Below are 26529 nucleotides of genomic sequence, written 5' to 3'. Positions count from 1 at the left end.
GCGGAAAAATTATCAAGAATATTTTGTTTGCAGTGGACCATCACAATGTATAGGAACGAGCAATCCTTCTGGATGGATGACGAAATTGGATATCTTAGTTGATGTGAAACATTTTCATAAGAATATTAAATGTTCTAAGAAAAGTCCAGTATTATTAATAACGGACAATCACAATTCCCATTTATCCCAATGTTCCATTGATTGCAACCTTTCGACAGATCGGTGTTTGGACCATTAGAAAAATTTATTAGCAGTCAGATGGATGACTGGATGAAAATTCATCCAGGAGTTACAATGACAATTAATAACATTCCATCAAAGTACAAAAGGTGGGAAACTCGAGAGATACAGGACTCATCTCTTGAAGAATGAAGAGGTAGCGGAAAGATACCAGCAGAAGATCAATGAGCTAATAACTACCTTAGATGTGGAACTCATACCCATAATAAGTGGTGAATAAAAAGTATGTAAAAAAGTCATAAAATCTGCAGCTCATCAGCTAGTAGGAAGGGAAGAGTTTCAAGAAGGGTTGGTTCAGTGCTGAGTGCGAGGAAGATACTAGACAAAAAAATCATATATATAACAACCATTCAACAAAGAAAAACGTGAGCAAAGGGTGAATCTTAATAGGAGTTATATCTTCGCTACAGTGTGAATGAATTCGGACTGTAACCAGTCTTCTGGGATTTCACCAGTTGAGTACACATGATTAAAAAGCTTAACCAATATATTAATGTTTTTTTCGTTAACTAGTTTAATCTAGTCTATTTTTCTGATTTTAGAACATATTGAATGTGTCATATTTGTATTCTAACTCTTCCTTTCACTTTTATTTCGCAATGTTTATGTTTTGTTTTATTAATTTCTGTTTTTTTTTTGTCTATTGTCTTTTCTGCTTCATCAATTCAATAATTTAATTTTTTTATCTTTGATTGTACATTGGTTAATATACAAAGAAATAAAAATAGAAAAAGGAATTCTCAAAAAAAATCTTTTAGAATTATGTAAATTACATTCATCAAAATGAAAAAGTTTGTTGTAGATAACGTAGCAAAAGGAAAAGCAAGCAGGCTCGGTCATATTATTTAAAATAGAAAACATCAATCATTGCATACTCTAGAAATAATAAATGCAGAATCTGAATGAAAGAAGCCACCAATGCATTTGTTGAAATAATCATCAATTGGAAATTACCAAAAAATCGAGCCATACTTATAATATTATACAGTGTGTCCAGAAACTCTCCTGACAAACGAAAACCGGAGATTCCTGAGATAATTTTGACGATTTAACCCAATTCACCCAGTCCAAAAATGCTTCCTAAGGGAGCTAGAGCTCTTTGAAGATTGTAAGTAGTTTTTTTCTAATACCTTCAGAACCCTTCATCGAAACAAAAAGTAATCTATAAAATTAATTAAGGTACCTATTAATTTAACTTTTATGACAAAAAAAAAGAAAAATTTTCAAATCAATTTTTCTATTCTCTGTTCACAAATTGTTGAGAGCACGAAATATGCCTCAAACTCATAAAACGGTCGTAAATCATAGGCGTTCCTAAGGTGTTTATTCATTAAATAATAATATAATGTGTTAATACTGTTATATATAATATTGATAATATTTTAATTCTAATATATTTAGCAAAAAAACAATTAAAACTTTCACGACTAATGTTGGTTATTATATTATATTAATAAAAATAAGAATTTAACCTTTAACAATTTTGTAAATAAGAATACCTTATCTCTTTGGATATTTCAATACTAATCTTCGCGTTTAATCACTTTACTAGAAAACCTGGAATTCATATCCGAATGTACTATTCGTTGCAAGATAATTAAGATGGAATTCCCCAGATTTTTAATAATTTAATTATATTCGAAACTTAACTTGAAAGGGTGAAGTTATTACGAACGAAAACAATTTTTTTGTTTATTACGTTTTTGATCGCATGTAATTTACGGCTCGTCGGTGTTTCCGCGTCTACGGCAGTAATTAGCGTCTCGAATATTTCTTTTGCGAATTATATGCAGTGCGTAAGTGATTTTTTATTCCATATACCTACGAACATATACGTACCTTTCGCTCGTGCTCGTTTTGTTGGATTGTTTGTGATGGCTTCATCATTAAGTTTTACACCGGTACTGTTGCGAACAGTCAGTATGTCTGTCTATTCACCAAGAGAGAAGACTATTGTCCTGAATGTTCACGAAGCTCTGGTTTCTCAGAATCCCACAAACACTGTTCTCAACATAGTCGAAAGTTGTGCCAACATGACTGGCGTAGGAGAGTCAACTTTATATAGGTTCCTATCAGAAAGAAAAAAACACGGTATAGCTAACCCAAACACAAACGAAAACTTAAAGAGAGGGAAAAGCCTATTGAAATTGATGAATTGATGAAGCCAAAAATGGTATTCGAAGGAAAATTCATTGATTTTTTTTCAAAAAAGAAATACCAAACCTAAACAAAATTTTACAAGAAGTTAGAGATGACCCGGATTTGCCTCATATCGGACGAACTAAATTGTGGCAAGTTTTAAAAGAATTAAATTTTCGGTGGGAGAAATCAGACCGAAAATCACTTTTGATTGACCGGGAGGAGAAGATGACGTTTATACGAAAATTCCGGGCTGAAGAAAGGCCCATCTTCTACCAGGATGAAACGTGGGTAAACTCAGGTCATACTCTAAAAAAAATTTGGTCAGATAAAAATATATTAAGCTCCAGGCAAGCCTTTATGGAAGGTTGGTCTACTGGTATCTCCCCACCTTCTGGTAAAGGCAGTAGATTAATAATTTCTCACATTGGCAGTGAAAAAGGATTTGTTAAGCATGGTTTGTTGGAATTTCATTCCAAAAGCACAAAAGACTATCACGAGGAGATGACAGCTGATGTTTTCGAAGAGTATTTTGAGCAAATGATTGAACACATACCACCAAATTCAATTATAGTATTAGATAATGCACCTTATCATTCACGACTAGTAAAAAGACTTCTAACGAATGCGTCGAAGAAACAGGATATTCTTGACTGGCTGCGGAATAAGTATCTGCATTACGAAGATGGAATGGTAAAAGCAGAACTTTTAAAAATTGCCCGGCAACACAAATCTAAGTTCAAGAAATACGTAGTTGACAAAATGGCGGAAAGGCGAAACATCACAGTCTTTAGACTTCCACCCTACCACTGCGAAATAAATCCAATTGAACTCATTTGGGCACAAATGAAAAGCTATGTCAAATAAAATACCTCATATAAAATACAAGCTACAAGTACGTGAATTGTTATACGAGTCTTTATAACATATTACAAAACAAAACTGGAAAGATGCAGTAAGACATGTAATAGAAGAAGAACAAAAAATGTGGGATCTTGATAACATAATTGATGCGACCGTAGAGATTATTAACCTAATTATTAACCCTCAAGACGACTCGGATTCCGAAGTTGATCCTATTTATTTTGAATTTGAATAGTTTTCTAATCGTAATTATATAAGGTAAGTAATAGTAGTTGTAATCGTGGGGTATTAAAGGGGAAAGGCGCAAAATGTCGCCTGTCAAAATCTTCAATGTGTTTTAAATGTATCCATTTTTTTTCAAATCCTGAGAAAACTAAAAAGCATTTTTGAAAAATTTAAAGGCAAAATGAAATATTTTTTAGAATAAATAAAAAGTTTCTTTTGCATGCAATATTTTCAATTAAAAATTATACTATATTTTCTCTTTTATTTTCACCCCTGTTACATAACATATTAAAATAAACATTGTAGAAGTTTTCAGGGACTTTCTGCCCTGAGTAATAATGTAATCATTCATTCTGCGTTTAAATTTTTCAAAAATATTTATTAGTTTTCTCCGGATTCGAAAATAATGGATACATTTAAAACACATTGGAAATTTTGCCAGGCGACATTTGGCGCCTTTTTCCTTAATTAAATAAATGTATCTTTTACAAATGGCAAGAAACTTTTTATTTTTGAATAAAATAAATAAGTTTTATTAAAAAATACAATTTACATAAGTACAATTTAAAAAATATATTTATTTAGTTCAAATAAATGTTTCAATCATATACTCTACGACACTGGTCGTTCATTTCTAACCATTCAAAATATCCCCGTAATATAATTATAAGGTATTGTATTCCTTCAGATATAAGGTGGGTTAGTCGAAAACGTCTTAAACCGTCAGTTTTAGGTTGGTTTTTACTATTATTTCGTATTACCGATCCTCTCTGTATTTCAGTTTTCTAATTAGGGTTAAACTTGTAGTGAGCTATCAACAAATTGTGAACCGTGTATAGAAAACGATCAAACTTAAAAATAAGGAGTACCTTTTAGTATTAAAATACCTAAAAATCTAATAATCTAGTACCACTACTGCTTAAAAGTTAAAGATAAAAAAGTTAAGTATGCGTTAAAATAACCGTTGACCTATCCAAAACGGATGTCTATGAACGGTGCTAGAAATTCGCAATTAATAGAATCGACTCAACTCTGAAAGATAAATAATCGTACCAGTTTTCGTTTTTCTAAATAGAAGGTATTTAAAAAAAACTAATTGCAAGCAACCATCTTCAAAGAGCTCTAGCTCCCTTAGGAAGGATTTTCGGACTAGGTGGACTGGGTTAAATTGTCTTAAAATTATTTAAGGAATCTCCGGTCTTCGTTTGTCAGGTGAGTTTCTGGACACCCTGTATAAGAATCCTATCTAATAAAGAACTTTCTGAGATTGAGATTCTACAAAGTATACAGCTTGTGTATAAATATCCTACAAAGTACTTATCCAAATAAATAATTTCTTCCGAGTTTGAAAAACTGCAATTTCATCATTAATACCCTTATCATTTCTTTAATATTATGTGCATCCATCCATCCATTTATTCAAACATCAGCCAGCTTTCCTCTTTAGAATTCTTTATTCGCGGAACTTTATTAATTTTTGATAAAACTTCTGTAAATAACTTTTTATAAAAATAAAATTCTCTACTTCCAACTCCGGAGAGATTTCGTCTTTAATAAAATCTTATTGATGATACTTTTGAACGGTATAAAACTTGATAAATTTAAATGGAATGTTTGATACTGGTAAGTAGTCGTTCTCGTAAATATATCATGGAATTTTATGAAATAATACTTAAATTTGTATTCCAAAGTAAGGTGTACAAAATTCTACGAAACTAAAGAAAGGAATTCTAATCTATTCAGGGGTGTAAGAGGTGATGGTTGTATATAATATACCTCACCTATACGTGGTGCACCCTGCTAGATACCGAGTGATTGCCGATATAAGGCAACCGTTTAGTAGCCAACTATAGTAGAAACCACAGTTAGAATGCAGTGCAGGTAATATAGGCAATTTATACTTACGGGAAAACAGCCGACCACGTTGTCGGTTTACTCAGAGCGGCGCATCAGCACCGATTTAAGAATCATAGCACTAGAATATACGCGTACACAACAATTGCCTACGGTTGTATAAAAGACTATTATTATTTTTTCAACTAAAGCATGATTCAATCATCGATGTATAAATAAGAGAGTTACATTGTGGAACTATAACAAAAGTAAAATATATCAAAAACTCATTGTTGATAGCTTATCTATATTTATCCATTTTCAATAGCTTCCATTATAAACACATTCTTTGGGAAATAAAGGAATCAGTTTTAATCCTGAAACTGATTCTGATACTGACTAAAAGCTTCAACCCAAAGAGGTCCTCGGTTTGTTCTTTTCATGCTGAAAGCGAAACTAGTTTTGTGGCATGGGCCGATTTAACTTTCTTGGACAAGAAGGGAACCGCTGATTACCACGACAAAAGGGACGGGGATCTATATGAAGAATGGTTTGTGAAGACGTTAATTCCAAACTTGCCGGAAGACAAAGAAAACGTTGTCGTTTTGTATTCCGCGTCATACCACCCCCGCAAATTTGATTTCTCGAAAAAAATGTGGAGCAAAAGGCAAATCAAGCATTGGCTAATCAAAAAGAACATTTTCTTCGAGGAAGATTACCTAAAAAGTGAATTATTGGATACTGCGGCCGCATTTAGAGACGAGTACGACGAGTACAAAATTGAAACAATTGCGGAAAAACATGGCGTTAAAATTTTGAGACTGCCGTCTTACCATTGCGAGCTGAACCCGATCGAGATGGTGTGGAGTCAAGTAAAAATGTATGTGGCTTCAAACAACGTCGGTTTTAAAGATACAACGGTAGAACGGTTGATAAAAGAAGCTTACCAACGCGTATCTAAAGAGCAATGTAATAATTATGTGAACCACGTCAAGAAAGTAGAAGAAAAAAATGTTTGCGATGGCCAATTTGCAGGAAGATATTGAACCGGTAAGAATTAATATAGAAGATGATTAAGAGGATGAGGACGATTTACATAGATATGGATTGCGATTAGTATTAATTAACGAGAAATATCTCAAATTTAATGCTCATTGGTTTTTATTAGTACAGTACATTTCAGTTATGATCTTGTTGTGTACTTTATGTTTATATATTTATCGTGTCGTATAGGGTAAACTACTTAAATTTTATTATACATAAGGATTATATATAGGACAAGGACTTCCAGATCGTTAGCAAGCGAAATCTTTGTCACACAAATAAAATACAATTGGCCAACATGAAAATTGTAAAGTATAACGTGAAAAGCATATATCAACCTGGCAAAATGGATCTTCTTCTTCTTCATGTACCATGTCCTTTCAGAACGTTGGTTACCATCATAGCTATCTTAATTTTATTCACTGCTACCCTAAATAAAGGTAAAGTATTTGGCAGAAGAGGACCGGGACGCCGTCGTATCTCGTGGTTGAAAAATCTCCGACAATGGTTTGGGATGACCTCAGCGGAGCTGTTTCGCAGAGCAGTCAACAAAACCATGATAGCCTTGATGATCGCCAACATCCGGACCGGATAAGGCACTGAAGAAGAAGAACCCTCAATAGCATGCTTGTATCAACACCACACCAATTTTGCAAGTTCTTCAACCATGAGGTTCTTTTCGTCCTGAACTGCGTTTGCCCGCTTTTTTTCCTTGCATGATATTTTGTAGCAACCTATATTTGGGACCTCTCATTACATGTCCGAAATACTCCAGCTTTCTCTGCTTGATGCTTTTTATTATCTCAGTAGTCTTGCTGAGACGTTCTAGTATTGTGGAGTATCGAATCTTCTCTCCACACAGGAAACTTTTAAAATTCTTCTATAGCACCACATTTCGAAAGCCTCATGGCGATTTAGATCGATTTTATTCACAGTCCAGGACTCGACACCATAAAGTAAGACCGAGAACACGTAGCAGCGAAGTATACTCGGTTCACAATTTGTTGATAGCTCACTACAAGTTTAACCCTAATTAGAAAACTGAAATACAGAGAGGATAGGTAATACGATATAATAGTAAAAACCAACCTAAAACTGACGGTTTAAGACGCTTTCGACTAACCCACCTTATATCTGCAGGAATACAATACCTTATAATCCTATTACAGGGGTATTTTGAATGGTTAGAGATGAACGATCAGTGTCGTAGAGTATATGATTGAAACATTTATTTGAACTAAATAAATATATTTTTTAAATTGTACTTATGTAAATTGTATTTTTTAATAAAACTTATTCATTTTATTCAAAAATAAAAAGTTTCTTGCCATTTGTAAAAGATACATTTATTTAATTAAGGAAAAAGGCGCCAAATGTCGCCCGGCAAAATTTCCAATGTGTTTTAAATGTATCGATTATTTTCGAATCCAAAGAAAACTAATAAATATTTTTGAAAAATTTAAACGCAGAATGAAAGATTACATTATTACTCAGGGCAGAAAGTCCCTGAAAACTTCTACAATGTTTATTTTAATATGTTATGTAACAGGGGTGAAAATAAAAGAGAAAATATAGTATAATTTTTAATTGAAAATATTGCATGCAAAAGAAACTTTTTATTTATTCTAAAAAATATTTCATTCTGCCTTTAAATTTTTCAAAAATGCTTTTTAGTTTTCTCAGGATTTGAAAAAAAAATGGATACATTTAAAACACATTGAACATTTTGACAGGCGACATTTTGCGCCTTTCCCCTTTAATACCTTACGATTACAACTACTATTACTTACCTTATATAATTACGATTAGAAAACTATTCAAATTCAAAATAAATAGGATCAACTTCGGAATCCGAGTCGTCTTGAGGGTTAATAATTAGGTTAATAATCTCTACGGTTGCATCAATTATGTTATCAAGATCCCACATTTTTTGTTCTTCTTCTATTACATGTCTTACTGCATCTTTCCAGTTTTATTTTGTAATATGTTATAAAGACTCGTATAACAATTCACGTACAGCTTGTATTTTATATGACGTATTTTTTCTAGCCACATAACTTTTCATTTGTGCCCAAATGATTTCAATTGGATTTATTTCGCAGTGGTAGTATGGAAGTCTAAAGACTGTGATGTTTCGCCTTTCCGCCATTTTGTCAACTACATATTTCTTGAACTTAGATTTGTGTTGCCGGGCAATTTTTAAAAGTTCTGCTTTTACCATTCCATCTTCGTAAGGCAGCTACTTATCCCGCAGCCAGTCAAGGATATCCTGTTTCTTCCACGCATTCGTTAGAAGTCTTTCTATTAGTCGTGAATGATAAGGTGCATTATCTAATACTATAATTGAATTTGGTGGTATGTGTTCAATCATTTGCTCAAAATACTCTTCGAAAACATCAGCTGTCATCTCCTCGTGATAGTCTTTTGTGCTTTTGGAATGAAATTCCAACAAACCATGCTTAACAAATCCTTTTTCACTGCCAATGTGAGAAATTATTAATCTACTGCCTTTACCAGAAGGTGGGGAGATACCAGTAGACCAACCTTCCATAAAGGCTTGCCTGGAGCTTAATATATTTTTATCTGACCAAATTTTTTTTAGAGTATGACCTGAGTTTACCCACGTTTCATCCTGGTAGAAGATGGGCCTTTCTTCAGCCCGGAATTTTCGTATGAATCTTAGATAATTTCTTCTCCAACATCATCTTCTCCTCCCGGTCAATCAAAAGTGATTTTCGGTCTGATTTCTCCCACCGGAAATTTAGTTCTTTTAAAACTTGCCACAATTTAGTTCGTCCGATATGAGGCAAATCCGGATCGTCTCTAACTTCTTGTAAAATTTTGTTTAGGTTTGGTATTTCTTTTTTGAAAAAAAAATCCATGAATTTTCCTTCGAATACCATTTTTGGCAAATTCATCATTTTCAATAGGCTTTTTCTCTCTCTTTAAGTGTTCGTTTGTGTTTGGGTTAGCTATACCGTGTTTTTTTCTTTCTGATAGGAACCTATAGTCCTCTCTCTTGGTGAATAGACAGACTTACTGACTGTACGCAACAGTACCGGTGTAAAACTTGATGATGAAGCCATCACAAACAATCCAACAAAACGAGCACGAGCGAAAGGTACGTATATGTTCGTAGGTATATGGAATAAAATATCACTCACGCACTGCATATAATTCGCAAAAGAAATATTCGAGACGCTAATTACTGCCGTAGACGCGGAAACACCGACGAGCCGTAAATTACATGCGATCAAAAACGTACTAAACAAAAAAATTGTTTTCGTTATTAAAAATCTGGGGACTTCCATCTTAATTATCTTGGAACGAATAGTAGAATATTATACCTTCGGATATGAATTCCAGGTTTTCTAGTAAAGTGACTAAACGCGAAGATTAGTATTGAAATATCCAAAGAGATAAGGTATTCTTAGTCACAAAATTGTCAATGGTTAAATTCTTATTTTTATTAATATAATATAATAACCAACATTAGTCGTGAAAGTTTTAATTGTTTTTTTGCTAAATATATTAGTATTAAAATATTATCAATATTATATATAACAGTATTAAAACATTATATTAATATTTAATGAATAAACACGTTAGCAACGCCTATGATTTATGACCGTTTTATGAGTTTGAGGCATATTTCGTGCTCTCAACAATTTGTGAACGAAGAATAGGCGGATTCTCAGTGCCAATTTTAGGTCTCTGTTACATAACACCTTGGACATCCTTCTAAAAGCCGCTCTAGCCTGCTCTATCCTAGATCTAATTTAGCCGTGACTTTCTGCGTTACAATTTAATTGCTGTCCAAGGTAAACGATTTTAAAATGGATCACTATTATATTATCTCGCGCCTTGAAGATGATATTATCCACTATCCTATAAAGGAGCTCTTTAACTCTTGCTTCTTAATAATAGCCAGATCAGTATAGTTGATTCTGTAAAATTTCTTGGTATTTTTATACAGATCAACCTTAAATGGTCCTTTCATATCGATTTGTTAAGTTACAAACTAGCCTCAGCCTGATATGCAATAAAATCTGTTTCGAAGGAAATCAATTTAGCATCTTCCAAAATCACATATTTTCTTTGTTCGAGACTTATCTTCGATGTGGTCTTCCTTTTTGGGTTTCTAGTATAGCTACCCAATCTGATGTTATTTTTAAATTACAAAAAAGAGCAATACGGTATCTAATTGACCTCAGAAGAACAACACATTGCAGACGCTTCTTAAAAAATCACAAGATTTGAACGCTTCTCTCTTTATATATTTTAGAAACTGTTTGCTTAATTCGTAAACACCTACATGTTTTTCCAGCAAGACCTAATCATGACTACTCCACCAGAAATACAACCTTTAATGTGGATTTACCGATACCGTCCACCGAGTTAGTAAAGAAATCTATATTATATTCGACAAAAAAACTATACAACGATTTGATGGATTTTGAAAGCAGAAGAAAAGGAAAAAGAAAGCAGATAGAATAACATCTGAAGAAAAACAGCGATTGCAGGACGATGAATTTGAACGGTACATGAAAATTAAATTGTGTGAATTAAAAAGTAATTCTGTTTTCTAAACTGTTTGAAAAAGTGGTAGTAGCTGTGGTGATTCCCTGTATATTGAATGGCAGCAGTGCAGAAGTTAATGATGACAGCATTTGTAAGTACCAATAAATTATCATTTCGTCGGGAAAAGCTTAGGCTAGGAGAATAGTATACAAGAGAATTTTTGTAAGGACGTGAGATTGAGATTCGTTTTTGGGAGCAAATCCAAGAGAGGAGTTAGCTAGCGAGTTGACAAGAAAGTATCCGGGTTAATTATAGAATGATGAAATATAAAAGAAAAGGTGTCTATTCAAATTTGAGAACAATAGTACAGAGCTATAAAGTTTTGAAACGGAACAGAAAATAATTAAATTTATAAAGTTGTTTGTATTTATATTAATAAGTTATATGTAAAGTATAGGTTATTTAGTAAAGCAAATTATTTGTTTTTGACTGCGCAGTTTTCAATTGTCAGGATAGGGACGAAGCGATATTTATATTTGGTTTGTTTTATATGTGTAATAAAATTTAAATGTATTTTATCTATATATTTTAATTATATAGAACATTTTGGCATTTCTTTTATTTCTGTTGTATGTATTGAACACTATTAAAAGGCAAAGGTATTTCAGAAATCACAAAAAAACCGTGAGAATAAATTTGAACATCTGATTTACAATTTGGCCTCTGTAATTAAGATCATTGAGATATATTTTGAATGGAATATTGATTAAATTAATTTATTGGTTGTTTCGTCAAATTGATCGAATTTTATAAAATCAGTAACTGTATTTAAAATTTAGATCAAATTTCAATATTATAACAACGCAAGAAAGGAGTAATAGTAAATAATTGGAAAGACCTTTCTGGCTATTTCTGATCTACGATATTTAGAAAAAAACATGAAGTAATTCCAATTATTTTATGTAGGTAAAACAATATTCTACAACTTAAAATGCATCACAAGCATAATGAATTCAGTATGTCTATAGAGTAAAGAAACATCGGTTCGATAACAATATAATTTACAAATAGTAGGCCCAAATTTACCTGTGCAATTTGATTTTCAGCCATCAGGCTACAGAGCCCTTCGATCAGAGCAGGTAAGCCACTTTGTAACAAACACCTTCACACTCACTTCAACTATCAAAAATGCACACAACCCACACAAAACAGATTACATCGCAACAGCACCACCGCTTTCCCTTGTTTTCTTGTCCTTTTTGTGATATTCGGGGCCTTCGACTGCGAGCTTCACGTGCTCAAGAGAGTAAATCTTAAGACACACACGTTCTCGAACAGAGCCAACTGTAAACTGACGTGCTGGACGCCCTGTTCGGGTTTCCACGCCTCTCCTCCCACCATTTCGGAAAATCGATCGGGGTCTAGGGGTAAGCGAGCGACCGTGTTGATGGTTTTGGGGTTTTCGTCATTTTCTGCTATTAACAATTATAAGAAAACACTGAATATTGTATTGATCTTGCAGATCATAGCTAATATTCGAAACACAAAAATAATGAGGTAGGTAAGGGTTACAATGTTACAAATCCCGCCTACTACGTGTATTGGAAACTCGTGACCTAGTGAGAGGATGCTGTCTGCTGTCGAGATTTTTCCCCGGCTCCAAGTTTTTCGCCTTCATAGCCATCTACTTTGTTTACAATTAATATTACCTCTAACAGGGTCACACTCGGCCTAATACAAAAAAATAATCTTTATGGTCAGCTTAATGAAGTTTATAGGGAGCGCGTTTGCTTTATTTCATAATTAGTGTCTTAAGCATTTGTTTAGCTTATTTCCAGGATATTGTCCTGAAGAATATTTACAAATTCAGGATACAATATATATTATCATTATTAGATTTTTTAATTCTGGAAAATCCAATTCGAAAATCACGAATATGTTGCAATTGTCACACTATAGTGTAAGAAATATAGTCAGAAGATACAAAACTACAGGTTGGGTCGTCACAAAACCTAGAAATGTACGAAAAAGTAAAATAACCGAAGCAGATAGAAGGGCATTAAGACGCATTGTAGTGAAAAATCGACGAGCTAATTACATGGAGCGTTGATTGAATAACCCAAATATTTGGGTTATTCAATCAACGCATGGAGTTAGTTAAAAGCGTTTTTATGGAGTGACGTTATTGGAAGGCACGTTTCCATCACATGTCACCGAGAGGCCCACAAATTAGGATTTGGTATTTACAAAGTAAGTTTTATGGTTGAAAAAATTAGTACGAATTGTTTTTAATAAGTTTCATTTTATTTTAGGCTAAGGAAAAGCCACTTTTAACATTACAACAAAAGAAAAATGGACTAAGATGGTCAAAAGAGCATAAAGATTGGACTCAGTCGCAATGTGATTCAATACAATGGAGTGCTGAGTCCAAATTTGAAGTGTGTGTTGGAGACAGTAGGAGTTGTGTCATACGCAGGAAAAATGAAGCTTTTCATTCCGACTGTCTTAAGAGAAAAGTCAAATTTCCTGCATCTGTTATGATCTAGGGCAGCATAAATTCCATAAAAATCAGGAAATTGGAATACTTGGGGCACATCATGAGAGGTGAAAAATACGAACTACTAAGGAATATAATGCAGGGAAAACTAAAAAACAGAAGAAGCGTAGGAAGACGTAAAATCTCGTGGCTACGCAATCTCCGTAAATGGTTTGGATGCAGTTCAATTTAACTAATCAGGCGCGTAACCAACAAAATTATAATTGCCAGAATGATTTCCAATCTCCGATAGGAGTGCCATACCTCAAGAAAGAGTTTAAAATTGATTGAAGGCACATTCATGATTTGGATTGAAGACCATTTCATACCCTTTCTGGAATGGGTTTCTAACAGTCCCGACTTATCCCCAATAGAGACTTTGTGGCGCGAAATGAAAAAAGCTTTGAGAAAATATCCTGCCAGGTCCGTCAATGAATTGAAGGAAAAATTGCAAGAAATTTGGGATTCGTTTACATTAGAATTTTGTCAGAACTTGGTAAAAACTATGCCTCGAAGAATTGTGGATGTCATTAAAAATAAAGGGGATGTAACTCAGTGGTAAACTTTCACATTTTTTTTGTTAATATTACATATTCCATGCATTTTTAAAAATTTATTATTATTCTGTTTAATCAACAGTTTTCATTACGTTATAAACTATTTTCTATAATTAGGAAATCAAAAAATGTTGTTCGATGCAATAAAACTTCTAAAATTTACGCTGCGCTTTTATTTTTGTTCTCTAAAATTTAATTTTCTTATAAATCTAAAGTTGGGCCAACTGATATGGGAAGGGGCTCGTAAACCTACAATCTTTTAGTGTACAAAATTTATCGGACCTCTAATAGTTTTTGATTTATTTGATCAAAAAAGCAATTTTTTTGTAAAAATACAAAAATCCTCCTCTCACTTTAAACTCAATATTTTTCAAAACTAAGCATTTTAAACCAGCCAAACTTTTAGGGCATACCATAAATACATTAATAAAGTGAATTGTAAAGGGGTAACGAATATGTTTAATTAGGGTGATAATTAGGGGGTTTTTTCACGCTTTTTGTCACTGAAAAAAATACGGACCAACCTTATTTTTTCATAAATACCTTGGGATTTGTGCTAGAGACTTTTTAAGCACTACAAAAAAGGTTCTATGAGATTTCCACGAAAAATGTGTTGATTTCTTCATATTTCAGGTTGAAATATGGTTATAACACAGTCCTAACTTAATAGCCCCAGTAACTTATACCCTTTCTCCTTAAACATAATATTTTATCGCAAAATCAGTTCGGCTTTTTGTCTAATAAATGTACTAGTGATGCCATGTTTTCTGTGTTACATGAGGTATATCTATCTATCACTAAATAGTAACTTCTCCTCCGCCACCATTTTCTGCGACTATTCCAAAGCCTTTGACTGCGTAAATCACGACATTCTATTAAAAAAAATTACCTTTCTATGGAATTCTGGGTGTGTCTTTGAATTGGTTCAAAACTTACTTGGTCGGTAGGAAACGATTGGTTTGAATAAAAGACACCGACTCTAGTTGTAAAGACATTGAGTGTGGAGTACCGCAAGGGTCAGTATTAGGTCCCATTCTTTTTTTACTTTTCATTAATGACATCACTTACTTGAAAATTAAAGGGAAAATTTTTCTATTTGCTGATGATACCAGCAGCTCTAATATTTCAACGCTTCATTCAATTATAACCGCTGATTTGCTTATAATCAAGGCTTGGTCAGACTCCAACTTACTTAGCTTTAACGTGGATAAGACAGTAGCATTATCTTATAAAGGAGTCATTCAACCCTTGCTTTTGAATGAGAGCCAAATCAGTATCGTTAATTCCGTGAAATTTCTAGATATTCTTGTCGACAGCGATCTTAAATGATCCTTGCATACTGACTCCTTAAGGAAGAAACTAGCCTCAGCTTGCTTTGCAATAAGATCTGTTTCGAAGGAACTAAATTTATCTTCTGTCTAAATGGCATATTTCTCATTGTTCGAGTCCCATCTTCCATATGGGCTTCCATTTTGGGGTTCTAGTACAGCGGCTCAATTTGATTCTTTTTTTAAGTTGCAAAAAAGAGTAATTCGTTATCTATTTGGTCTCAAACAAACAACTCATTGCAAGACCTACTTCAAAAATCACGGAATTTTGACGCTTCCCTCTTTATTTATTTTGGAAACGGTTTGTTTGATTCGCAAGCATCTAAACATTTTTCCCGATAGACCTGATCATGGCTACTCCATTAGAAATTCGGATTGTAACGTTTATTTACCGATCCCGTCCACTCAGCTAGTAAAGAATTCTATTCTATATAGTGCAAAAAAACCTTATAATCACCTTCCAAGAGAAATTAAATCCGCAACATCTTTCATTAAGTTTCGTAAGATGACAAAAATCTATCTCTCTGAAAGACCATATTATTCAGTTGATGAGTTTCTTAATGGATAACAAAGAAACAAAATTAGTGTTGTTTATAATTACATTTGGGTGTCTCAAGCAGTGGCTACAATTTGTCTCATTTGTTGTTGTCTGTACAAATTATGTAAGGTATACAACACCTAATACGTAATACGCACTTATATTAATTTTTATATTTAAGGGTGGAGGCCTTAGTAGCTGGTAATGTGAGGCTGTACGTTTTACTAATGCTGTACATTGATTATTGAATGTACAGATATTATTTTTTTCGTCTAAAACAGTCTTGAAATATATTACTTATATAGAGTATATTACTTGGATAAGAGAAAAAAAGTTGTTCTTAGTGTTTTTTTAAAAATCGGACGCTCTATACATGGAGAATGTGAAGGCGCTCTAGAAAATTAGAAAAGATTGCGGTCTAGATGATACACCGACTGAGTTACTGAAAGCAATATATGAAAATAATATTAAAGTAGTAGTATAATTCAATATATAACACCAGAGTGATTCCCACAGACTGGCTTAAGTCTCTCTTTGTAGTAATACCTAAAAAACAGAATGCAAGGAAATGCTCAGCTTATCAATTAAATAACCTAATGAATCACACTCTTAAGGGTTGTTCTAATAGAAATAGACTGTCTTAAGTGTGTTTTCCTATGGTATTGAAAGATCTGGTATCTATTGAAGATACAATTTAAATAATTTATAAAACGTTTGTTTAATTTGGTAATGTTATTTTGCCCGCATTTAAAATTGGAAACCTGTAAAAAATAATTTTGAATACAGAATTTAATTTTAAATTAACGCATGAATTATCGATAATTTGGAACACAAACTTTCCAACCATTGCGCACCAATCGTTACGGATATATTTAGAAAATACAGGTAATTAAAATTATCTGCAATTTAGCAAATACATTTTGTATCAAAATTTTTAGTCAGTGTTATATTTAGTGAACTAAAAGTTAATAAAAAAAAACAAGTCGCTCCTATATTAGTAATAATTGATCTTTTAGAAATCATATATGAACCTGAGAGGTTATGTGGAGGATATTTAATTAGAAAAAAAATACCTAGATATATTATGAAATCTTATGCATGATGTAGAAAAAAGTTTTGACACGTATAGGGGAGAGAATGTAGAATTGCATGATGGTTCATTGCTTTGTTCTTATTTATTCATTTAAAAAAGCAAATCGATGGATAAGAAAGTTATCTGTACTTACCACACATTACATATCAAGTTCACACGTATTGGGAACACAGTGACATACCTGAAATATTTATTATTATTAATAAATATATAAACAAAACATTTTAGAATAGTGTAAGTTTAAATGATCACGTTTTTTTATAAGCAAACAGGACTGGCCTCCCAAAAAGTTCCACCTCAATATATGGCAATATTTATTGAATTTTGTAAAAATGCTAAACCAGTTATTTTTATTTCAAGGAGATTCCCCCTATGTGCGCTACAGGAGATGGAGGACAACAACGGAATACAGCAAGAGCTTTAGCACGAGGGAATCGAGTTCTATCAGAATGTTGATTTGGGAACAACTCCACTTGCCCTAAGGTATTGACCCAAGGCCAACAGCTTCTACCAGAGTATTAATCTAGTGGCAGCTCCTTACCGGTCTAAGAGCCTCTTGTAAGTTGGTATTTCTACCGCCTCACTCCAGGCTGGGGCCGAATAGAGGACTTTCGAATTTGGGACAAGCGATATTGCGCATTATCCTCCCAAGCGCAGCCATTCTCTAAATAGCTCTGCGAGTCACCCCCTTCAAATGTTCCACCAACTCCCACCTTGATGGAGAGTAACTCACAGATACTTGAAGTGCTTTGTGGCATCACTCTAGCTCCCTCGCACTCAAAACACTGCATCTATTTCTGTAGCCTCTAAGTACTACACCCTCCGTCTTATCCTACGCGAGATAAAGATTATACTTACTCATCCAGTCCTCAAAGAGAACACACGCACACGTAATCCGAAGCAAGAGTTCCTCCCTGTCCCTTGCCGCCACCAGCATAGCGAAGTCGTTCGCGAATGCGAAGGGGGTAACACCCTTCCCATATTCACAGTTTAAGACCCCGTCATACGTCAGGTTAGGTTAGGTTAGGTAGCGTCGGACCCAGGACGGAGTCCTGCGGGACCCCAGCCGTTACATCCACCATCACACCATTCTCCATCACAATCTTTTTCTCGGGAACATAATCAGTGATCACGTTCCTCAGACACCCAGGATCAGGATGATTTATGGTGATCAGCCCCAATTCCCCGTGCCGCCCGAAGCACATCGGTCACCGCATCCATTGTACTTTTGCATTGGCAGAAAACATACTGTCTCTGAGATAGGCCTCCAGACATCAAAATCACCTCCTCGATGCGAGAACATTCTCTCATACAACTTTCCGAAGCAAAGAAGAAGGCAAATAGAACGATATTTTCCTGCATTGATTTTAGGTAGGAGCACAAACCTCGAGATTTTCCAGGAAACCGAAAACGACTACGCGGCAAGAAGAGTACTCATGTGCTCCAGCAGCCACGTGGGCTTCAAACGGCCCAGACATACAAACGGCTTAGGAGGAACTCCATCTAGACCGGGAACCTTGCCAGACTTGAGGGAACTTACCATCTATGTAGTCCCAGACTCTATGTATGTAGTCCTAACCCTAAGTTCATTCGGATGCAACCCATGAGCAGATTTTTTTAACCTTCTTCTTATGGTGCCGTGCACCTATAGTGCGTTGGCGAATTATCTTAAGGTCAGACGTCTGTCTTTTGCGGCATGCAAAAACCAGAAGAGCATTTCTATTGTAGTCATTCTAAATTTTAATAATTTTTATTCTATTAAAAAATAGAAAATATTTGGCCATACTACATTGGACCAAAACTATGAACTACTATTGGTAAACAAAAAAGTAAAAGCAATTTTAAAAACAGTCAATACTTTTTTTACAAAAACATCGATAATTTCTCTAACAAGTTCTTGTATTACAAGATATTTTAATGAAAAATTTTGCAAGAACTAATGAATCAGAGGGTAAGTTTAGCAGATGTTCATCTGCTAAACTTATTTTTTTTAACAGGTTTTTCGTACTACAATCGTGTACAGATGCAATATTTGTCATAAAGCAACTAAATGAGAAATCACTAGAGTATAATAGTGCATTTCTGTGTCTTATTGACTTGAAGAAAGCATTTGACAGAGTAAGGCTCAAAGATGTAATCCAACTTCTGAATATCTGGATATTTAGTTCCCCCAAATTTCATAAAACTGTGCATAATGGATGCAATCATCAAAAGTGTCAACAAATGAAGAGGACACAGAATGGGAAACCAAGAAGTCAAAATACTGTGTTACGCAGACGGCGCAATTTTGATAGATCAAGATGAAGATAGTCTACAAAGACTGGTGTACAGATTTAACATAAGAGCAAAAGAATATAATACGACAATGGCAAAATCAGAAAACTAAAACAATAGTAATCAGCAAAGACCCTATCAGATGTAAAATAGAAATTTATGGCATCAGTATTGAACAAGTAATGGAAATAAAATACCTTGGAATTACACTGTCTACCTATGGAGACCTGGACAAAGAAGTGAGAGATCAAGTACAAAAAACAAATAGACTGGGAGGATGCCTTAATAACACTATATGGCGAAACAGACACATTAACACTGAGATGAAGTCAAGAATTAATAAAGCCAGTGTAAGACCAATAATGACATATGCCTCAGAAACAAGACCCGACACAGCCACAACACAAAGAATACCAGAAACAGCAGAGATAATAGTACTGAGAACAATTACAGGAAGTAAGCTGTGAGGTTGCAAGAGTAGTGAAGACATTAAAAGAAAATATAACGGTAATTCTTTTAGTGAAGTTGCAAAGAAAAATATGAAAAAAGTTATATCAAGTTTACCTAAATAAAATTAGAACTTTTACAAAAACTTTTACAAAAAATATAAAATTAACATCAGAATTTTTTTTCATATCCAGTTAGTACGCGAAACGTCCAGCAAAGCTTGCAATTAAAACACAACTCCGTAATTTACAGCATTCATCAACTTCCTTTATTCTAGGACTATATTTTTCTCTTTTTAAATATGACCTTTAATTAAAACATGCAAACAAACAAGCATTGTATCGCGAATCAAATATGTAAGACTAATTTGAACTTGTTATTTTGTCCTTTTGTTGACGACGAAAGCCCCATTTAGAGGTATGTTCTCAACAAAGTCGAGAAACAAAGCTGTTGAGAATAAGATACTTCTATGCAGAGGATCTGAATAAGTGTGTAAGTGTATCACATAACAAATTGGGTCACGAGAAGAGTGAACAGAGGCGGCACTAGTAATTGTTGGCATAACATTTTTCGAAGGAACTATTAAAATAGAATAGAATAGAATTTTGGGTATAAAATAGATACGGTTAGGTTTAAAAGTATACAAATGGAATTGACAACAGAATGCAGAGTAGTTTCTTCTTCTTTAGGTACCGTCTCCTCTAAGGAGGTTGGTAATCATCACAGCTATTTTCACTTTTGAGATTGCAGCTCTGAACAAGTCGACGGAACTGCAATTATACCACTTTCTCAGATTGTTGAGCCACGAGATGCGTCTTCTCCCAATACTTCGTTTTCCCTGTATTTTTCCCTGCATTATGGTTTGTAGCAAATAATATTTAGCCCCTCTCATAACGTGGCCGAGATATTGTAACTCTCTTATCTTAATTGTATTCATGATTTCCATATCTTTTGTCATCTTTCTGAGGACTTCAACATTTGTTATTCGGTTTACCCAACTTATTTTTAATATTCTTCGGTAGGTCCACATCTCGAATGCTTCAAGTCGATCGCTCACCTCTTTCTTTAACGTCCAGGCCACCCCATACAGCAGCACCGAAAAGACATATGAACGTAATATTCTTATTTTGAGTTGTAAACTAAGGTCTCTACTGCATAATACTTTTCTCATCTTATTAAATGTTGCTCTAGCTTGTCCAATTCTCATTTTTATTTCTTCTGTATACTCGTTATTTTCATTAATAATTGTACCAAGATATCTGTATTTTTTTACTTTTTCTATTGGAACCCCTCTTATGTTTAAAAAGTCTTGTTGTTGTGTTTTGGAAATTGTCATAAATTTTGTTTTATTAGCATTAAGCGTTAGTCCGCTTTCCTCACTAGCATTTACTACATTATCTAAAAGTGTCTGTAGATCTTGTATATTTTCTGCAATTAGTTCAGTATCATCGGCATCTCTGATATTGTTGATGGGTCTGCCGTTGACTTTTATTCCAATTGTTACATTTTCGAGTGATTTTTTAATTATTTCTTCCAAATATAGATTGAACAATAAGGGGGAGAGTATGCAACCTTGCCTTACGCCTCTTTTTATCTCTACTTCCTCCGAAAGTTCTTTGCCTACCCTGGCTTTTGCTGTTTGGTTAAAGTAGAGATGAGTTATTATTCTTAAGTCTTTTTGTCAATGTGTTTATCTTTAAGTAACTGTATAAGACGGTTGTGTCGGACCTTATCGAACGCCTTATTGTAATCAATAAAACAAACATAGAGTGGTTGGTTTACATCCATACATCTTTGCATGAGGACGTTAAATTCAAATAATGCCTCTCGTGTACCCATGGCATTCCTAAATCCAAATTGGGTTTCAGTGATGTCTTCTTCCACTTTTCTGAAAATTCTTAAATGGATAATTTTTAAGAATATTTCTAGTGTGTGACTCATTAGACTAATTATACGGTCATTACATTCCTTTGCGCTAGGTTTTTTTTGGTAATGTAATAAATGTTGATTTGAGCCAATCTCTCGGAATAATACCCGTATTATATAAGTCTACTAATACATTGATCCGATCTTCTGATATTAATTTAATTATTTCAGTTGGAATTGTGTCAGGCCCCGCAGTACAGAGTAGTTCACAATGTATTAAAAACGTACATACAGGAAGTGGTCTTAGAAGATAATCTAATGACTGAAGCTATTGGAGTATCTTTACGTATAGCAAAGCAATATGAAAGGCTCGTTCAACTAATAGACTAATAAAATAAACCTCAAATCATCACATCTGTATATAACGAGTTTGACAGTTTCGGGTTACTTGGCTCGAAAACGTTAGGGAGAGATGGCCTAGCTGTTTCGTTACTAAGGATATTTTTAATAGATAAATTAATTTTCAGCCATGCCAACGAAATATCAAAGAAAAGGAAATTGTCAACGTGGTTTATGTACTCAAAATCTACTCGAATCAGCCATACATGCCGTAAGAAATGGAGAAATGGTGATCAATGCTACTGGAATTAAAGAAATGGCTTTCAGATTAGCGGAAAAATTAAATATTAAAATTACTTTCAACAAGGAAAAAAAAACTAGCAGGTTTTGACAGGTTACAATCATTCTTAAGAAGAAACCCTGACTTGAGTACAACAAATTTGAAAGGCGTATCCTTAGTAAGAAGTCAAGGCATGAACAAAAAGGAAGTAAGCGATTACTTTGATCTGTTACAGAAAGTTATTCTAGAAAATGAGTTGATAGAGAAGCCCGATAATTTATTTAACACGGACGAAACAGGACTCCAACTGAATAATAAATCTGCATTTGTTGTAGCCCAAAAGGGGTTTAAAAATGTAGTATCAGTAACATATTTGGAGAATGGAGAAACAATTACGAGTTGCATTGTTGAGAGTAACTTCATTCCCCCGACCTGCATATTCAAAGGCAAAAATAAAAAGCAAGAATTCGAAAACGCATGTCCCTAGGGTCAAAGGTTTACCTAAATAAAAAGTCTGTTTACATAAACACAGATATACTTATTGATTGGTTAACACATCACTTTGTTCCTAGAAAGTCCCCAGGAAAAGTGTTACTGGTTTTGGATGGTCATGCATGTCATTGCAACTCCATTCAAGTTCAAATGTTACCGAGTATGCAGACGAAAATAAGATCGTTCTACTGTGTTTACTAAGCCACACCACACAGTTTTTGCAACCATTAGATCGTTCATTTTTAAGTCGCTGAAGGCACACTATTACAATGCTTGCAATTCATTTGTTAAAATGAGTCCTAAGAAGAAGATTAACCGGTTGCAGTTGAGCAAATTAATAAATTAATGCGGCTTGGACAAAAGCTGCCTCAGTACAAAATGCCGTATCTGATTTTCGCGCCTGTGGTATTTATCCAGTCCACCGGAATTCAATACCAGAGTACGCCTTTCTTGAGAGTTCAACAACACAAATTACTGAGACGTCTATCTTCTTATCTTCCACGTCTAAACCTAGCATCCACAAGCAGTTCGACGCCGTCTCACACGTCACCATTAAAACTACCATCCATACCTGGTAATAAGCCGACCTCTAAAGAAAAAACTACTTCCCGTAAAATGTTAAATAATATATCTTCAGTACCTTCTACATCAGTTATTTCAAGGAAACGCGGTAGACAATTGGTTGCAGTACTTACTAGCCCAGTGAATTTGGCGATACGCGAAGATTTAGACGTTGAAAAGAAAGAAAAGGATGCTAAAAGGAATAAAGGTCCTCTGGAAAAAAAGTATTCGCAGAAAAATAGTAAATTATAATCAAGTATTAATCAATTAATGAATTAATATTCATGTAATCATGTTATTTATTACAATAATAATCAGATTATAATTATTATTATCAATGTATACCTATATTATTTTTATTTTCCAATCATAATAGCCAGTACAATTACCGATATATTACAAAACTATTACAAGACTCCGTGGCGCAACGGTAGCGCGTCTGACTCCAGATCAGAAGGTTGCGTGTTCAAATCACGTCGGGGTCACACAACTTTTTGTTTTTTTTTTTCTTTCAATTATTTTATTTGAAAGTAGTTCAGCTATGGTCAGTTATTGTTTTTATTGTACATAAATTTCCAAACCCTTTTAAAGATTAATTACCGATTGTATCGCCGAATAGTTTCAATGTCGATTGACAGTGGGTAAAACAATACTGACACATGTCACAAATTCTGGTCCCATCCCCATCCTATCTCTCCAAAATGGTACCCAGAAGAGAGCAATAAAATTGGATTTTTTTTTAAATAATAATTATCTCCTATGGCGCTGACAACCTAGCCTTTTTCTTTTAGTTATACTCCATAAGCAGCAAACTTTTACATTGAATAATCTATAACCCCGAAACTAATCTCTTTAAGTTTCTTAAAGTTGTGTATTCTCGTGCGTTTCAGATTTATCTACCTTCTAATTTTATAGCTGAGGATGACAGAGATGTCGAAAGGCGTCCAATGTTTTAAATAATAAAGTTTTATTACAATTTTGGGATCTTACTTGGAGTTAATAATTGTATTATAATAAATATACTGTAGAAAAAATATATAAAATATAAATTTTGGTAGAATTTCTATAAATATAATAAAATTATTTCTATAGAATTATAATAAATACATATTATCGTTGATTGAATAACCCAAATTGGGGTTATTCAATCAACGATATTATGGAGTATCATTCGTATATTACGATCGTCGGTATATAACCAAAAATTTTATTCAAGTTCGTGTAGTCCTCGGTAGTATAGTGGTCAGTATCCCCGCCTGTCACGCGGGAGACCGGGGTTCGATTCCCCGCCGGGGAGGACTTTTTATTTTTTTTTGTTATTTTTTGTATTGATTTAATGTATAATTATTGTAATTTTTTTCCTTACTAGTTTATTAACATATTCCAGTGATAAAAAAAAGTTTTAAAATTTAAATATTTTTAAAAATGTTTTACACGTATCTCTAACTTCTGTTAGTAAACTTTACTCAATATACGTTAGACCTATTCTTGAGTTTGCCGGACCAGTGTGGAATCCAGATCTCATTCGTGATAAGATCTTACTTGAAAATGTTCAGCGTAAAGCCACAAGACTGGCATACGCCGTGTAAGACCTAACTATGAAGATATACTATCCATGGCTCATCTTACGACATTCGAGCAGCGACGTCTTCGAGGTGATCTAATTATGTCCTTCCGTATTTTACAACATAATTTTGGGAACCTAAACACCATATTCACTTTGAATCAAGACGAACGATTACGAGGCCATCGATACAAATTAAAGAGGTAACAAACTACTGCAAGGTCCAGGGTGAACTTCTTGCCTAATAGAATCTTTAATATCTGGAACAATTTGGATCAAGACACCATATCAGCAACTAGTATTGAAATCTTTAAAAATAAACTTGATAGCGTTTTATTTTATTTATAGGATTGTGTTTTTTTTCTCGGACAGCATTATTTATTTATTTATTATCTCACACTTCAATTTTTGTATGATACACTTATTTGTTTATGTTTACTTAACTTTATAATTGGTATTAGTTTTATAAGGATATTTTTTATATTTGTTTTTTTTTTGCTTTTTGGTCATAATAGGAGCTCGCTCCTCTGCCTTTATTTGTAATATAATAATAATAATAATTCTTTGTACAGATAACAGTATCAGTTAAAGCTGGCTAATTCTCGTAATTTATTCACAATTAATAGTTGCTATTTTTCGCTAATTTATTTACAGTCAAAATATTGCATTTTTTCTTGGATTGTTATTCTAATTTCATTTAACCACCGACCTCTAAGTTTTACGCAAAACAAAGTACTATGTGTATTTTGTTTTATTTACATTCTTTATAAAGTTTAGTTTCAGGTGATAGTGAACAATTTATTTGAGAAACCCCATAACTCAATCAAGTTTGAGCTTATATACAGCTTATTCATCTTTTTTTCAAAAAATATTGGAGTGAAAAGTCAAGAAACAGTGTATAAATGGAATATACACTGGAATTTATACACAGGTCAGTTTTTAACATGTAGAAATCTTCTTGTTTTCCTCACATAGTTTCTTCTTGTTTTCCGAAAGTTTTAGTTTTGTGTCTTATGGGGTTTCTCAAATAAGTGATTCATTTGTGTTAGTAAATAAGCTTAAAAAGTGCTATTTATTATTAAATCATTTTGTGTACATAAATATAATTTTTTTAAAAACTTTTTTTACAAAGGCTAACAGTATACATCTTAGCAAAGAAAATAAGCCTCGGATTATTGAGATCCATTCAGTCAAATTATCTGGACCAGCCATAGAAATTGGATCTTTTTCAAAAAATCTTATAAACAAATTAAATTTCGCAAAAACTATTTAACCAATCAGGAATCAGGCCGATTTTTTGCACACAATTCAAACACAATAACACCTTCAAGTTCAGGTACATTTAAACAAATTTTAATAAATAATAAAAAAGTTATTAACAATATTCAAAAACAACGATTTTTGTTGTTGATTTTGTAATAACTTTTTGCCTGTTGAGGTCAAATCTCTAAATAGACACACAAAATAATGAGCTTGACTTTTTTTTGTCGAGAAAATGTACAACTGAGATGCAACACATAAACAAACAATTTATGGAACATTAAAGGGAATGTAAGTGTACTTTGAGTCTTATATCTTTATCCTTTTTTCCCTTTGATTTTCGTTTCGGATAAAAAAGTAACATCTGTCAAGCTTAAACAATTATTTTCTTCCAAATTTTCACCAACGCTTGACAACGCAGGATACAGAATATATTTATTTTGGCTCTCTGCTCTGGTCCGCTCTCTGCAACAACCCGATTCTCCGCCCGAATTTACACGGCATTTGGGATTTTTCTTATTCATAGTC

At 33.6% G+C, this 26529-nt stretch overlaps 1 protein-coding gene and 2 non-coding genes across 4 annotated transcripts in view; 2 read left to right on the top strand and 1 right to left on the bottom strand.

Annotated features, from left to right (window-relative positions):
- The window catches only part of LOC140444956 (transmembrane protein 47), a 635087-nt gene that overhangs the window by 266191 nt on the left and 342367 nt on the right, over nt 1-26529 (bottom strand). The window contains exon 1 of one of the 2 annotated variants that reach the window (XM_072536685.1): nt 11953-12215. The exons of the other annotated variant lie outside the window; for it this stretch is intronic. Within the exon in view, the coding sequence (XP_072392786.1) occupies nt 11953-11976 (24 nt within the window). The 5' untranslated portion in view covers nt 11977-12215. Of the gene's footprint in view, nt 1-11952; nt 12216-26529 lie in introns of those variants that run through there. 2 annotated transcript variants of the gene reach the window in all.
- Nucleotides 23591-23662, top strand: TRNAW-CCA (transfer RNA tryptophan (anticodon CCA)). Its single transcript has one exon. It is a non-coding gene; the product is annotated as a tRNA-Trp (tRNA).
- TRNAD-GUC (transfer RNA aspartic acid (anticodon GUC)) lies at nt 24403-24474 on the top strand. The gene has a single exon. It is a non-coding gene; the product is annotated as a tRNA-Asp (tRNA).

The sequence above is a fragment of the Diabrotica undecimpunctata genome, chromosome 7 (assembly GCF_040954645.1).
Source record: "Diabrotica undecimpunctata isolate CICGRU chromosome 7, icDiaUnde3, whole genome shotgun sequence".
Taxonomy (NCBI): domain Eukaryota; kingdom Metazoa; phylum Arthropoda; class Insecta; order Coleoptera; family Chrysomelidae; genus Diabrotica; species Diabrotica undecimpunctata.
The sequence above is the reverse complement of the archived record's forward strand: the minus strand, read 5'-3'. Positions and strand labels throughout refer to the sequence as shown.